We start from the raw sequence: 15,067 nt of genomic DNA, 5'->3' as shown, positions 1-15,067 counted from the left end.
TGGTCTGGGAAGATCCCACATGCCGTGGAGCAACCGGGCCCGTGAGCCACAACTACTGAGCCTGCGCATCTGGAGCCTGTGCTCCGCAACAAGAGAGGCCACGATAGTGAGAGGCCCGCGCACCGCGATGAAGAGTGGCCCCCGCTTGCCGCAACTGGAGAAAGCCCTAGCACAGAAACGAAGACTCAACATAGCAATCAATCAATCAATCAATCAATCAATCAATCAATCTTTAAAACAGTAATGATTTCTGCTGCCTCCTGCTCCAAAGAGATGCCTAGGAAGGTCCCCTCACCCCTGCCCGTTGGTTTGTTTCACCCAGGGCACAGCCCTGTCACCTCCAGCCTCCGCAGCCACGGTTCCAACTCCTGGGCCTCCAGTGAGGGGCCTCTCCCCTCCCCTCCTGCCCCCCAGCTCACAGAAAGCAGCTAGACTGTGCCCCCACTTCCTGGCCCTGCACTGCTTAGAACCCCGCCCTCCGCAAGAAAATTCCTTTCCATCTCCCACAAGTGCCTTCCCTATAATTCCAGCCTTCCTTGGAAGTCACATGAGAGCCAGTCACTCCCGTGACGTTCGTAGCCCTTTAGCCGCCTATAGTTATGCAACAGCTGGGGAAAAAACTGGCACGCTTAGAAATGGGGGGGACCTTTGAGGTATGTGGACCCTCTACCAGCTCATCCATTCACTCAACCAACACTGATGAAACGCCCGCTGCCTTCCGCGGTACAGACCTGCTTCCACTGGCGGTAGGTGGAGAACTCCTGGGAGGGGATAAAGACACTGAGTTTGAAGATGGACTTCAGCTCAGCGGGAAGCCCCTTGGACTCGAAGTACTGGAACTCGGTCTGGGCCTCCCCGATGAGGGGCACGTACAGGCACAGGCAGAGCATGCTGGCGGGAGCTGTTTCAGGCGGCGTGGATCCCGGGGAATGCTGCCCGGCCCAGCACACTTGCACAAGGTACGCTGGGACGCAGCTGTCATTGGCTGCCTCCGCCCTGTCCTTTCACTTAATTGAAAAAAGTCTGCTCACTGTACCTCCCGCCCACAGCCAATGAGCACAGAGCCTGGCAAGGAGGCGTGCGTTGCCCGAGTGCAGAGGGATAAAGATCAGGACTGACGTCACCTGCTCCCCAGTTAACCCTTCGGAGACGGGCAGAGCATTCTGCCCTGCCCTGGGATCTGCCCCAGAAACCTTCACCCTCTGGCTGCCAATCCCTCCAAACAAATAGCCTTTGGCCTGTTTTCCCACAAGGTCCCCAAACGCGTCACACAATACAGTGGTTTCTCTCCTTGGTAAATCATTCCCAGCAGAAAAATAAGTGGAGGTAGAGAATGAATCAATGCTCACCTGAAACGGCCCCGTTTCGCTGTGAGGGTAGAAGTCAGTGGTGGGCGGGGGGCGGGGAGTAGTCCTGGAAGTAGCCCCTTGGGGGTGGGGAGGGGTCTTTCACTTGCAGGGGAGCTGCCCCTCAGCCGGCTGCCTGGGCCACACGGTCTTCCAGGCACAGCTCTGGCTGGCTCTAGTGAACTTCCCCAGGCCACCCTGCACATGAGCACCCCCTCCCCTGTAGGCTTTGCCTGGGGACCCCACAAGCACCGAGAGGCTGAAATGATGGGGGCAGGAAGAGGACATTCTAGGCCACAGGTCATTGTGCCGGGGCACTCCGGAGCAGCACCAATCTGGGGTCAGCCTGGGCCTCACTTAAGATCCACGGACGTGGTCTTCAGAGCCCACATTCATTCAGGACACTCTAAAGTTCAGTGCATCGGAGCTTTCTGGCCTACAACTGTGCTGCTCATTACTCTTATTTTATTTTATTTTGCCACGCCACGCAGCATGTGGGATCTTAGTTCCCCGACCAGGGATCGAACCCGCGCCCCCTGCACTGGAAGCGTGGAGTCTTAACCACTGGACTGCCAGGGAAGTCCTCAATTTTAAATAAACTAAAATTCAATGAAAGTAAAAATTCATTTCCTTGGTCGCATGGCCACACGTTATTTCCATCATCACAGAAAGTTCTACTGAGCAACACTGCCCTAGAATGTCCCTTTTAGGTGAGGATGAGAGGAAACTTCAGGTCTTGGAGAGTCAGGATCTGATCTTTATTTAAGGGCCATCCTGCCATCTCCACCTCATTCCTTCCCAAGGAAGGTGTCAGATTCGTGCTGCAGAGGAAGAGCCCACGTCACAGAGATGATAAAGGAATCCGTCTCGCCGTGTTCCATCTACAGTGCACCACTTCCTAATATAGACGAAACCTCACGACCAGGATGGATTAAAAACAGATGGATATCATTTGGGGATCCACCAAAGTAAAAGGAACTTCTTAAATTCACTAAAAAGCTTTTGGTTAAGAACTTGAAAAAGGTTCTGAAAATAAGATGCTGATGCTTATATACATCATTATGAAACAGATTTTAATAACTTATATGATATTTCAGCCCTTCTAAAAGAGATCTGATGGTGAGTCTGTAAAAACAGGTCTTGGGCTGTTTCATCCATCCACTAGGGAGGATCCGATGAGGTATCCAGAGGCAGCTCAGGATTATTCAGGCAAATTCCTGCCCAGCCTCCACCTAAATCCATGATTCTCAGCTGTCTCTTAAGCTACCCAATCCAGAATGTCCTGCTTTAGGGCTATTTTTACGTACATCTTATCTCTACTGCTGGGGTCCTGAAGGCAGGGCCTTTGTACCTCACGGAGGTGCTTGACATAAGCAGTTTCTGAATGAATGAATGAATCGTGCTTGGCAGGCCTCTGAGACCCCAAAAAACAAATATGACCACTCTTTATGAAGACCGTAGGTTTGGTTTCCCAAGTGCCAGCAAATAGAGTCCTCAGGGTATTTTGTCCACCTCAACTCAACAAGATACTGTATTATTATTTTTATTTTAAAGGAAGTTCACATTTATAAATAAAAGAGCTGAATTTTAAATGCTGATCTTCCTTTTTAAAATTATTCATGATTGCTTCTGAAACGAATATAAATTACACAGATCTGTTGAAGTGTCTCATTTCAATGACAACTGCAGTCCTTCCAATACAAAATGGCAAATATTTTGACTGAATAAATAAGTTGTTCAATTGGAGATGTTCCTTTCCTACTAAACTATGTTTTTCAAATAATGTTGGTAAACATAATTGTACCATTGAGGGGTTTTTTTTGGTACCATTGAGTTGTATGATGTATTTACAAGACAAATCTGAGAAGAGATCTGAAAACAATACCAAATGAAAGTGAAATCAACACTCAATATATAAGGAACAATTATTAAAGCATTATCAAACAAGGGCAACTATCTTCTAGAATAAACAGAATGGAATGTCCTTGAGTATAACAGAGCTCATTACTCTACAGACCAATGGTATCACAGGGCCAGGAAATGTTCTCGGAAGAGTTCTGCACATGCTTGTCAAGACGTTATTTTACAATGCTTACATTAATTCTATTCCAATGTTAATCTTAAAAAAGGGCTCCAACGTATTTCTATTTTGCAACTGTGTTTGAGTCCAACAGAATGTCTTCATTGGACAAACGTAAACTGGCGTTTGCTTATTTATTTAAACCACCCATCTTCCTGAGTTGCATAGGTCACGCAGAACTCTGTTGTCACACAGAAACCTTTACTTCTCAGTTAAGCCAATCTCCAGGCACCTGGTGTCCAAGGCAAATGCTCTCTCCCTGGAATTACAGACACTGGGCCCCAGAGGGGCCCTGGGGTCATCTCTGAATCTCTGAGATGAAGAAACAGACCAGGAGAGGCCACCTGGTTTGCCCGGGCCCCAGAGCCAGCTGGCGGAGGCTCACCCAGAGCCTGGCTCCTGTTACAATGGCCACTTAAAACAGCATCCAAGCCTGACACTGCCATAAAGAGATTTTAGAATTCAGCTTCCAAAGAACACTTGTCAGCCTGACCCTGAGAATTACAGTGAGCAGTACCTCACATGGGAAGGCAGCAGTTGCGGGGGAGTAATTTTAGCCTTAGCTAAAAAAAACCACAAAAAACTGTATGTGTTACAGCTCTGAACACATACATGAGAAATACAAATAAGGAAGAAGAATATGGTAGGGCTCAGGACTTCCCTGGCGGTCCGGCGGATAGGACTCCGCGCTTCCGCTGCAGGGGGCACAGGTTCTATCCCTGGCTGGGGAACTGAGATCCCGCATGCCACGTGGTGTGGCCAAAAAAAAAAAAAAAAAAGTTCATAAAGCAGGGCTTGTGCTCCGTTCCTGATGTTTCACACCAGCTCCCGGTGCTTTTGGATCCCCGAGTAAAGTGCTCTCTCCCCCTCCTGCCATCGACACGTCTTCTCTGCTATCTTTACCTGTTCTAATTTTGTGACCCAGATCTACTTTTGTTTCCTTTCTTCCAATGTCCATTCCTGTAACAACTAGTACTCAGAAACAATGGCAGCCACTCCAGGTGCCTTAGAATTCAGTGGCATTCGATTTCCCTTAATCTGCTAAGTAGCAGTTCCTCTCACAAGCATCTTCTCACCCTCAGATCTGCACATGCCCCCACCCCACCAGCTTTCCTTGTTCTACCACTGTTTCATGCCAAAGATTCCCATAAGTGCCGGAATACCATGAGTAAGAACAGGGCAGGTAGAGTACCTCTGGGAGTGTGGCATTAGCTCATACAGTATTTCCACCGCCCCCCCGCCCCCCGCCAATGACTCAGACCAAGCGAAAAATATTAATATATTGCCAGCAACCAAGCTATTCTAGCCCCACCCACCCGTAAGGCCCTCGAGCCTCATTTGCTGCTGTAGCGGTAGTGTCATTTGATGATCGGGTTGCCATGACAGCCCAGTGGAGCCGGTTTCCAATGAAACCTGCCTGCACTTGTCAATTAGACACACAATGAGCAAAATTCTCTGAGCTTCTGAGAAGACGGCCCCTCAGGATTTGAAAGCTTGAATGCCGCTCAGGGCACCTCCCACTCCAGACTAATGGCTTTCTTCTCCAACTGCAGATCGACTGTAAGACAAAGATAAAGGGGGAAACTGGAACAGTTCCGACAATAAAAGCTTGCCGGAACCTGACTCACCAGCAGACATATTTAAGAGAGAAGTGAGAGTCGAACAAAGTAGCGCCACTGGGAAACTGAGAAGGCTGAGAACCAAATTGAATGTCTCTACGAGGTTTCCATGAGGTTGTGGCAGCGTCTGCCGGAGAGAAATGGCGAGCCAGGTCCCACCGGCCCGCGATCCCAACCTCCAACCCCTACCTTCCAGAGCAGCTGCGCTGGAAAAGGACGCACGCTGCTGAAACACTCTTCCAGTTCTTAGTCTGTCTGCCTTTAAAGGGTCCACACCGCCCAGATGTGCTTTCTTGCTTGTTTCAAACCAAACCAGCTGACGCACCTCCCTCTTGGGGCTCCCCACACCCCCAGGCAGCTGATCCATCTCCCTTCTGGGGAGAAGTGTCAGTGAGAGGTGTGGGTCTCAGGTTCAGCCTGCCTTGCTCCCGATTCTGTAGGCCAGGAGAGAAGCCGTTCAGAACAGTCCTGATGCCAGGCCAGCCCAGGGGGAGGGCTGGCAAGAGGTGCCAGTCGGTGTGAGTCTGGGAAGTGGAGCAGTTAATTATTAAAGTCAAAAGAGGGTGAATTTAAAAGGAGCCAGCCAGCCCCTTAAGCCCTTGGCCATAAGGCAAGCAGGTCTGGAGATAAAAGTTCCTCACAATAGATAACGCCACGGCCATTTCCGAGCTCCTGTGAAATGATCAAAAGGTAGAAAGCGACACCTGTCACATCTCAGGCACAGTACAGATGCCGAGACCCCTGTCGCCCCGGATGAGCCCATCACAGACTAAGGATTCTCCTCAATGCTTAACCTGAAACCACTGCAAAAGTTGTTGCATCAGAAGTCCCTCCCACTTAGCAAAGGAAAAATGAACATCCATTTCTTAAATGCAGTAGTTCAATTCAGCAGAACCTTTTGTGGACTCTACAGTGTGCCACACACAGGGCACAATCTCCTTCCTTTTTCCAGTTGATTTTTATCCTGAGAAAGGAGAAAAGATTCAAAATAACCAAGCCTCAGGAGGTGAACAAGGTTCTTCTACCACAGGCAGGAGAAATCACAGCCAAATAGCCTTTCTGTTCTAGTCCTGAGAACTCGACTGGTCCCATTAAAAACGGCTTTCTTAAGGGAAGGTGAGGGCAGTACATGGCAAAGTTCCAGGTAGACTGAAATGAAATCTCACCTCTACCCCTTCTTAACTGTTTAATCCCTGGCAAATTACTTAACCTTTCTGCACCTCAGTTTCCTCATCTGTGAAATGGGGGTGCTACCACTTACCCTGGTTCTTGTGAGCTTCAGATGACATAACCCACGCTCAGGGCACGAGATGGACGGAAGGCCCCGGCGCTCAGCAGACCCGCAGACCCGTGAGGAGCACCGGCCTCCGTGCACTGAGACTCCAGCCTCCACTCTGCCTCATCGCTCCCTTTCTCCCAGAAAGAAAGGCAAGATGGGTCCCCTGCCTACCAAGGCAGAGGGTCTGACCTTTGGGATGCAGGGCAGGCTGGTCCTCCCCAGCTCCCGGCAGCTGGCTTCACCTTTGAAGGTTTGCTCTGTTGCCCGCTGAGCTCTGTCCTCCCTGTGCTGTTTAAACAGGCTAAGACCTAAGACACGGTGTAACTGTTTGTCCCTGCCTTTCAAATGGCTTTCTGGGGCCAAAGAGACAAATCCTAAGGTAAATCTTCCATTGCATTCAACCTTCCTTCTTCAAATGGCCGCACTGAAGTGGTCACAATAGGGTAATAAAGCTTTTGCAGTGGCCACAGAAAGATTCTGGACTGGAGTTGGGCTTCTTCATTGTCTAACACTTCTCCCCAGGCCCCCGGTACCAAACGGATTCATTCATAAGTCCTCTCTTCCTCCCCCACACTCCAGCTTTTTCCAGGAAAATGATCCTAGGCTAGCCCCTAACCTAGGAGGTCCTCTCGACGTTGCCATTACCTTTGGAAACTGCTCTGCGGGTCCGACCACCAGCAAGATGGTGGGTCTCTTTTCCGTGGCCTCAGCCCTTCCGTCCTGTTTCCCCAAAAAGCTTGGCATCTGGGCTCCCCGCGCCGGAGCCGGGGTGCCTCTGACTTCATTCCCGCTCCCCTCTCTGGAGCCTTGGCACCTGGCCCTGGGGAAGAAGCTAGACAGAAAATGCCACAGCATCTGCAACATCACGGCTTCCTCCCCACGTCGCCGACGGTGACCGTTCACTTTTGAGGAGGGATGTGACCACAATACCAAGGGTCTCTGGCTACACAGCTGCTTGGAAGACTAGCCTGGGGAGTTGTAAGGCTGGCAGCTCTGTATGCAGTGGCTGTTTCCTGCCTTCTCAAATTTGCTAGCACTGCTGTCGTGCCTGGCCTGAGAAGCAGCTCACTCTGAAAGCCCCGCCGGGTTGCTGACAACGAGAGAGCAGCTGGAGCTTCTTCAATAAAAACTCACTTTTGCAGGTGGACGGTGATCAAATGCTTGGCTTTCTGAAAAAAGGAAAAAGCGATAGCCCAACAGACCTCTCCCGGAGGCAGAAGCAACTTCGAGCTCCCAATTATTCCGCTGTCCTCGCTCAACTAATGATCATCACGCAAGTGAGGAGCCGAGCATCCAGCCTGCATTCTCACTGCAGCAGGGCGCGGCCAATCACCTCTGCCGACACTACCGAGTTCATTATCCCCACCAGCAACATCCCTCCAATCACAGCCGGCCGATTCCCTGCATGCAGCCGGCAGTTCTGCAGGGAGGTGCCCGCGGTAACCTCCAGAGGAGCTTCCAGTCTCACAGAATCCACCTTGAGCTGGCTGGTCCTCAAGAGTCCAACTTCCTTCTCTCCACCTGGCTGTTTCCGGGATGACATTCCCCATCAAGTTTAGCACAATCAAGAGATCCTGGCAACACTTCCTAAGACATCTAGCAACACTTTCCCTTGTTCCATTATCCCATTCTCTGCAACTGTGTGTAACACAATGCACACCATATCACAGCCACTTCTCTGTGTCTCGCTCTACAAGATGAACTTCCTGAGGACAGGGACCAAGTCACAGATCCTTCTACCCCTAGTACCCAGAACCAGGCACAGATGAAGTCTGTGGACTGAAATGAGTAAATGATCATGAATAAAAGGGAATTAATCTTTGGTCATTTGTTTCCTTTTTTTTTTTAAAGGAATTCCTTTATTTTTATTATTTATTTATTTATTTATTTATTTATTTTTGGCTGTGTTGGGTCTTCGTTTCTGTGCAAGGGCTTTCTCTAGTTGCGGCAAGCGGGGGCCACTCTTCATCGCAGTGCGTGGGCCTCTCACTATCGCGGCCTCTCTTGTTGCGGAGCATACGCTCCAGACGCGCAGGCTCAGTAGTTGTGACTCACGGGCCTAGTTGCTCCGCGGCATGTGGGATCTTCCCAGACCAGGGCTCGAACCCGTGTTCCCTGCATCGGCAGGCAGATTCTCAACCACTGCGCCACCAGGGAAGCCCCCTGGTCATTTGTTTCTTAACTTACTGGAAGACAAATGCAGTGCCGGGTCATCCCTCACAAAGGTAACCCTTTGATATGGTGTTCACAACCATTATTTTAAAAACAAACACAGCATGAAAAAAGTTTAATAGACTGTGTTGGGGAGGGTATGGACAAACATATACCCTCATACGCTGCTATGACAGTGTAAATCAGTATAATCTCTCTGGAGAGCAATTTAGTCACAGCTACCAACATATCAAAAGCACAAACGCTCTGACATAGCAATTCCGCTTTTAGTGATTTATCCTGCAGATATATTTGCACATGTGGGAAATCACATATACATATGTGATATATATGGGATACATACGTGTGATAAAATATAAGGATATTTTTTGCAGCCTGATTTACAATAGCACAGGTTTGGAAACAATGTAAAGTTCTTTAGAAGGGGAGTAGGTCGTAAATTAATGCACAACCACAATGGAGCCCTAGGCCGCTGTCAAAAAGAGTAAGGCAGCTCTACACCTACTATTATGGAATGACTTGAAAATATCTTGTTAGATGAAAAGAGCAAGGTGCAGAAGAAAGGGGATAGTTTGCTGCCATCTATTTCTAAGCTTGTGTACGTGAAGAATCTCTCTGGAAAGACAAACTAAAATTGAAGAGACGGTTTGGGGTGGGGTGGGGGTGGGGAACTTGGGGGTTTGAAGGAAGAAAGATAGATGGGAGGTTTATTTTCATTGAATATCCTCTTATATCTGGTGAAACCAAATCATGAGTATGTATGACCAGGCACACATGTGTGCATACATACAACCGTTATTTAAAAAGAAAACACGACAAGGGAAAGCAAGACAGCATGCTTGTTTGAAAGCTGAGGAGCCTGCATCAGTTGCCCTCTCACTGGATATACAGAACAACTTTACCTGGAAGCAGTTTCGTGTGTTGATTAAGTGTCTAGTCTTTGGAGCCAGACCCCAGGTTCAATCCTGGCCATCACTTACTGGCTGTGTGATCTTGGTCAAGTTACTTTACCTCTCTGTGCTTTAATAGCCTCATGTGCAAAATGGGGATAGTAACAGAACCGTATCATTACTTCACAGAGTCGGTTAAAGACTACATGAAATAATGTACAAAGCTCTTAGAACAGTACATATTAGCTATTTTATCTAGAAAATGATTGTGAGGGACTTCCCCGGTGATCCAGTGGTTAAAACTCCACGCTTCCACTGCAAGAGGCATGGGTTTGATGCCTGGTGGGGAAACCAAGATCCCCCATGCTGTGCGGTGCAGCAAAAAAAAAAAAGAAAGAAAAAGAAAAGAAAATGATTGTGAGTTCAGGGTCTTCCCTGGTGGCATGGTGGTTAAGAATCTACCTGTCAATGTAGGGGACATGGGTTCAAGCCCTGGTCCAGGAAGATCCCACATGCCATGGAGCAACTAAGCCAGTGTGCCACAACTACTGAGCCTGCGCTCTAGAGCCCGTGAGCCACAACTACTGAGCCTGTGTGCCACAACTACTGAAGCCTGGGCGCCTAAAGCCCGTGCTCCACAACAAGAGAAGCCAATGCAATGAGAAGCCCGCACACTGCAACAAAGAGTAGCCCCTGCTTGTAGCAACTAGAGAAAGCCCACGTGCAGCAACAAAGACCCAATGCAGCCATGAAAGAATGAATGAATGAATAAATAAATAAATAGAAAATGATTGTGAGTTCATAGAAATAAATAGTTTTAATACTAAAGAAGAGCCAGTCCAGAGCAAAAATCCCTATATAAATAAATAATCCTTTAGTGAAAATTAATCTTTTTTTAGGCACTGAAAATCTGGTGAGTTGGGGGAGATGGTGATGTTTTAGGCCCCCATCTACAAACGTGAGATAAATCCCTTATTGAGTAGGTTACTGGCTTTTCATTTAATGGACTACTCTGTACCACGGAACTGAGTTATGAACTCAGGGGGGGTTCTAGCCAAGATGGAGTAACAGGAACCAATTTACCTTCCTGCCTGTAACAACTTAAATTTCTGAAAAAACAAATTAAATTTCTGAAACCCAGTGATAAAAAGGAAAATCTTAAAAGCACCTTAAGAAAAAGACCCATTAAAAAAAAAAAAAAAAAAAAAAAAAAGAAAAAGACCCATTACTTACAGAAGAACAAAAACAAGAATGACAGGGGGCTTTCTATCAGAACCTGTTAATCCAGAATTTTATACTTAGAAAAATACCTTCCAAAAGGAAGGCAAAATATATGAGAATGGTTTTCAAGACACTGGACATTAGGCAACGAAGGGCAGTGATTCCTGAGATTTCTAAACATATGAGCCCCTCAACTGCCCAAGCTTCCTACCTGGAGTTTCCAGGCTATGGTGCAGAGAGTGGGTACCCAGCAGAGCCCAGTAGTCTCCCTATGTTGAAGAGAAGGAGCTGGGAGGCCAGGACAGCTAGAGTTTGCAGGACAGAGTACCAGAGAAGATGGAGCTACACAGAGAGCAAGCTCTGGAGCTCTGCTGAGGGCCCCCAAAAATCAGAGCAAGTGAGTATGAGGAAAACTGCCTGTGGGTGGGGAAGGAACCAGCCAAAGGCATCACAGGGCTAAGAATAGTTCCTGTTCCCACCAGCTGGAGTGGAAAACCTCATAATATAGGAAGGTTCCTCAGAGGGTTTTGCCTCAGTAGTGGGGCAAAACTGGCCCTAGACTAAATGCTGTTCTTGCCTGACTAACAAAGCTTTAAAAAGCAGGCTCGGAAAGGGTCAAACTGTTTCCGAATAACCGCATCCCAGAATAAAGCTCAAGAATATTTATAGGAATACAAAGATATCCAAGATAAAAATCCCATAAAAAATTAACAGCCTAATGCAAAGAAGCAGGAAAACATGACCCATGATGAGAAGAGAAATCAGTCCATTGAAACTGATCCAGAAATCACATGTATGATAGAATTAGTACACAAGGATATTACAAGTCATAACTGTATCCTACATGCTCAAGAAAGATCAAGAACGTTAAATAGAGACATTGCAGATACTCTAGAAGAAAACTACAATGTCTGAGACGAAAAACACACTGGATGGTTTTAATAGCAGGTTAGACAATGCAGAAGAAAAGATTAATGAACTCGAAGACACAGCAATAGAAACTTTCCAAAATGAAACACAGACAGAAAAAATAAAACAATACAAAAAAATGAAAAATGCATTAGTGAGCTGTGGGAGAACTACTAATAGACTAATATACACCCAACTGAAGTTCATGGAGGTGGGGACAGAAAAAATATTTAAAGAAATAATGGCCAGATTTTTTCCAAATTTATTAAAATCTACAGATCCAAGAAGCTCAGCAAACCCCAAGCACAAAAAACATCAAAACAAAACAAAACAAAACAAAAAACTATACTCAGGCACATCACAGTTAAATTTCTGAAAACCAGTGATATAAAGGAAAATCTTAAAAACACCTTGAGAAAAAGACCCATTACTAACAGAAGAACAAAAACAAGAATGACAGGGGGCTTTCCATCAGAAACTGTTAATCCAGAATTCTATACCTAGAAAAATACCTTCCAAAAGGAAGGCAAAATAAACACTTTTCAGACATACAAAAGCTGAAAGAATTTACCACAGGCAGATCTGCATTAAAAGAAATGTTAAAGGAGTCCTTCAGACAGAAGAAAAATGATAACCAGATGAAGAATGGAATGAAAGGAATGAAGAGCACTAGAAATGGTAATTGTGTGGGTAGATAGAAAGAACTTTTTTCTTATTATTTAAATCTCCTTCAAAGATAAGTGACAGTTGGGACTTCCCGGGTGGTGCAGTGGTTAAGAATCCGCCTGCCAATGCAGGGGACATGGGTTTGATCCCTGGTCTGGGAAGGTCCCACATGCTGCGGAGCAACTAAGCCCGTGAGCCACAACTACTGAGCCTGCGCTCTAGAGCCTGTAAACCACAACTACTGAGCCCACGTGCCACAACTACTGAAGCCTGCATGCCTAGAGCCCGTGCTCTGCAACGAGAGAAGCTACCGCAATGAGAAGCCCGTGCACCGCAATGAAGAGTAGCCCCCACTCGCCGCAACTAGAGAAAGCCCGCGCGCAGCAACGAAGACCCAACACAGCCAAAAATAAATAAATAAATAAATAAATAAATTTTAAAAAGAGATGTGACAGTTTAAAGCAAAAATAAAACAATGTATTGTGGGTTTATAACATACGTAGAAGTAAAAATGTATGAGAACCATTGCACAAAGGCTGGGAGGAAAGAAATGAAAGCATACTGTTTAAGATTCTTAAACTATTTATAAAGTGGTATAATATCAGTTGAGGTAGGCTGTGATAGGTTAAAGATGTATACTATAATTCCGAAAGCTACCATTAAAGAGAGAGAGAGTTATAGCTAGTAAGCTAACAAAAGAGACAAAATGGAATGATAAATAATATTCAAGTGACCCAAAAGAAGGCAGAAAGAGAAAGGGAACACAGAACAGATGGCGCACATAGAAAACAAACAGTGAGAAGGCAGATTTACACCCAACCAAATCAATAACAACAGATGTAAATGGTTTAAACATCTCAAGTCAAAGGTAGAGATTGTCAGGTTGGATAAGAAAAGCAAGATCTAGCTATACGTTGTCTATGAGAAACACACTTTAAATATAAAGATACAAGTAGGTTAAAAGTAAAAGAATGGACATAACAATCCTAAATGTTTTGGGACCACATTACAGAGCTTCAAAATACTGGAAGCAAAACCCAACAGAACTGCAAGGAAAAGGAGACAAATCCACAATTATAGTCAGATCTTAACACCCTCATCTCAGTAAATGGTGGAACAAGTAGGCAGAAAATCAGTGAGGACATGGAAGACTGGAACGACACTAGCTATCTACCAACTTGACCTAACTGGTCTTTATAAAACACCTCACCGAACAAGACTAGAAAGCACATTCTTTTCAAGTACACACAGAACATGTTCTGGCCCATAAAACAAGCCTCATTAAATTTAAAAGGATTCAACTTGTACATTTGTCAAAAAATGTTTTTTGACCACAGTGGAAATTAACCTAGAAATCAATGACAGAAAGGTATCTGGGAAATTCCTAAATATTTAGAGACGAAATAACACAATTCTAAATCATCCATGTGTCAAAGAAGAAATCAAAAGAGAAATTAGAAAGTATTTTGAATGGTGTGAAACCACAACACAGCAAAACTTGTGGGATGCAGCCAGAGCAGGACTTAGAAGGGAATACCTACATCAGAAAAGAGAGGTATCAAATCAATGACCTCAGTTTCCACCACAAGAAACCAGAAAAGAACAAATTAAACCCAAACTCAGCAGAAGAAAAGAAATAATAACTAGACGAGGAAGAGACCAGGCCTTATTTATCCTAAAATCTCCCTTGACCAGCACTTAAGACAGCGATCAATGAAAATCTGTTCAATTTGCATACTTTGCCAATATTTTTATTTTAAAGCACCTTTGATTTCCTTGTGGGTTAACGCAGTACATCTCTTTCCTTACACCACAGCATTGCCTAAACCACCAATATCTGGTAGAGATCATTAGTTTCTTTTGCTATTACTATAATACAACTCCACCTCACTTAACTTTCTTGGGTATGAGGGACCACCCATATCCAGAGACAGGGCTGGCAAGTATAACCCTCCAGTATCTGTAGATTTATAAACATCCACAGAACCTGGTTAAGCTGAGGGTAATCACCTGCAGAAGCAACCCACTCTTCCAAGAATCTAGAAAATAGAGACTTGGGGATAAAACTGTGTCACAGGATCTCCCGTACTTTTCAGAGAAAACAAATTCTAATGGAATGAACCCCCGGCGGGAACCCATTCCAAATTATCCTGATGAATTGCCCAGGGTATAAAAGCCCCTGGGACATCACACAGAAGGACAACTGGAGATTCCCGAGGGCATCTTATAACAGGGCAGAGAGCTCTCCCCATGTCCGTTGTTTACAAGTTTCACTACCTACTACCCATCTATCTATCTTAGAATTACAATTAGCATTCAGAAGAGATGTTGTCAAAGGGAAGACCACTAAGACTTTCTTTTTTAACTGAAAAATGAAGTCAGATTTTATTTGACAGAGAGCCAAATGGATTTGATTTGAAAATGAAGACTGGCTTGGCCAATAGGTTATATGGAAGGCATTTTCCATAAATTGCATGAGTCAAATCTGCAAAACTCTAAGGTTTTGATCAAAACCAAAACCATCAAACTAAAACATTTAAGGCAGATACACAGTATGCCAGAAATTATATCCTCTGAAGCTATTAAACTTATGACAAAAATTTTTAGATGTCAACTTAACGTGCAACGGGGTACACTGTTTTTTAAAATCCTTTTCGGGGACTTCCCTGATGGTTCAGTGGTTGAGAAACTGCCTTCCAACGCAGGGGACGTGTGTCCGATCCCTGGTCGGGGAACTAAGATCCCACATGCCGTGGGGCAACTAAGCCCACACGCCGCAACAAAGATCCTGTGTGCCGCAATGAACACCCGAAGCAGCCAAATAAATAAATAAATAAATATTTAAGAAAAAAAAAAGAATGAAAGAAAAAAATAAAATCCTTTCG

General features: G+C 45.6%; 1 protein-coding gene across 10 annotated transcripts in view; it reads right to left on the bottom strand.

The window, feature by feature from the left end:
• Window positions 1-15,067, bottom strand: part of SLC25A25 (solute carrier family 25 member 25) — a 35,147-nt gene that overhangs the window by 11,121 nt on the left and 8,959 nt on the right. The window contains exon 2 of one of the 10 annotated variants that reach the window (XM_082403513.1): window positions 732-818. The exons of 4 other annotated variants lie outside the window; for them this stretch is intronic. In XM_082403513.1, the coding sequence (XP_082259639.1) occupies window positions 732-818 (87 nt within the window). Of the gene's footprint in view, window positions 1-731; window positions 1,005-6,969; window positions 7,419-15,067 lie in introns of those variants that run through there. 5 more of the 10 variants (XM_082403517.1, XM_082403519.1, XM_082403521.1 and 2 more) reach the window with 5 other exon arrangements.

The sequence above is a fragment of the Balaenoptera borealis genome (assembly GCF_965194805.1).
Source record: "Balaenoptera borealis genome assembly, chromosome: 8".
Classification (NCBI taxonomy): Eukaryota; Metazoa; Chordata; class Mammalia; order Artiodactyla; family Balaenopteridae; genus Balaenoptera; species Balaenoptera borealis.
This window is presented reverse-complemented; position numbering and strand designations above follow the sequence as displayed.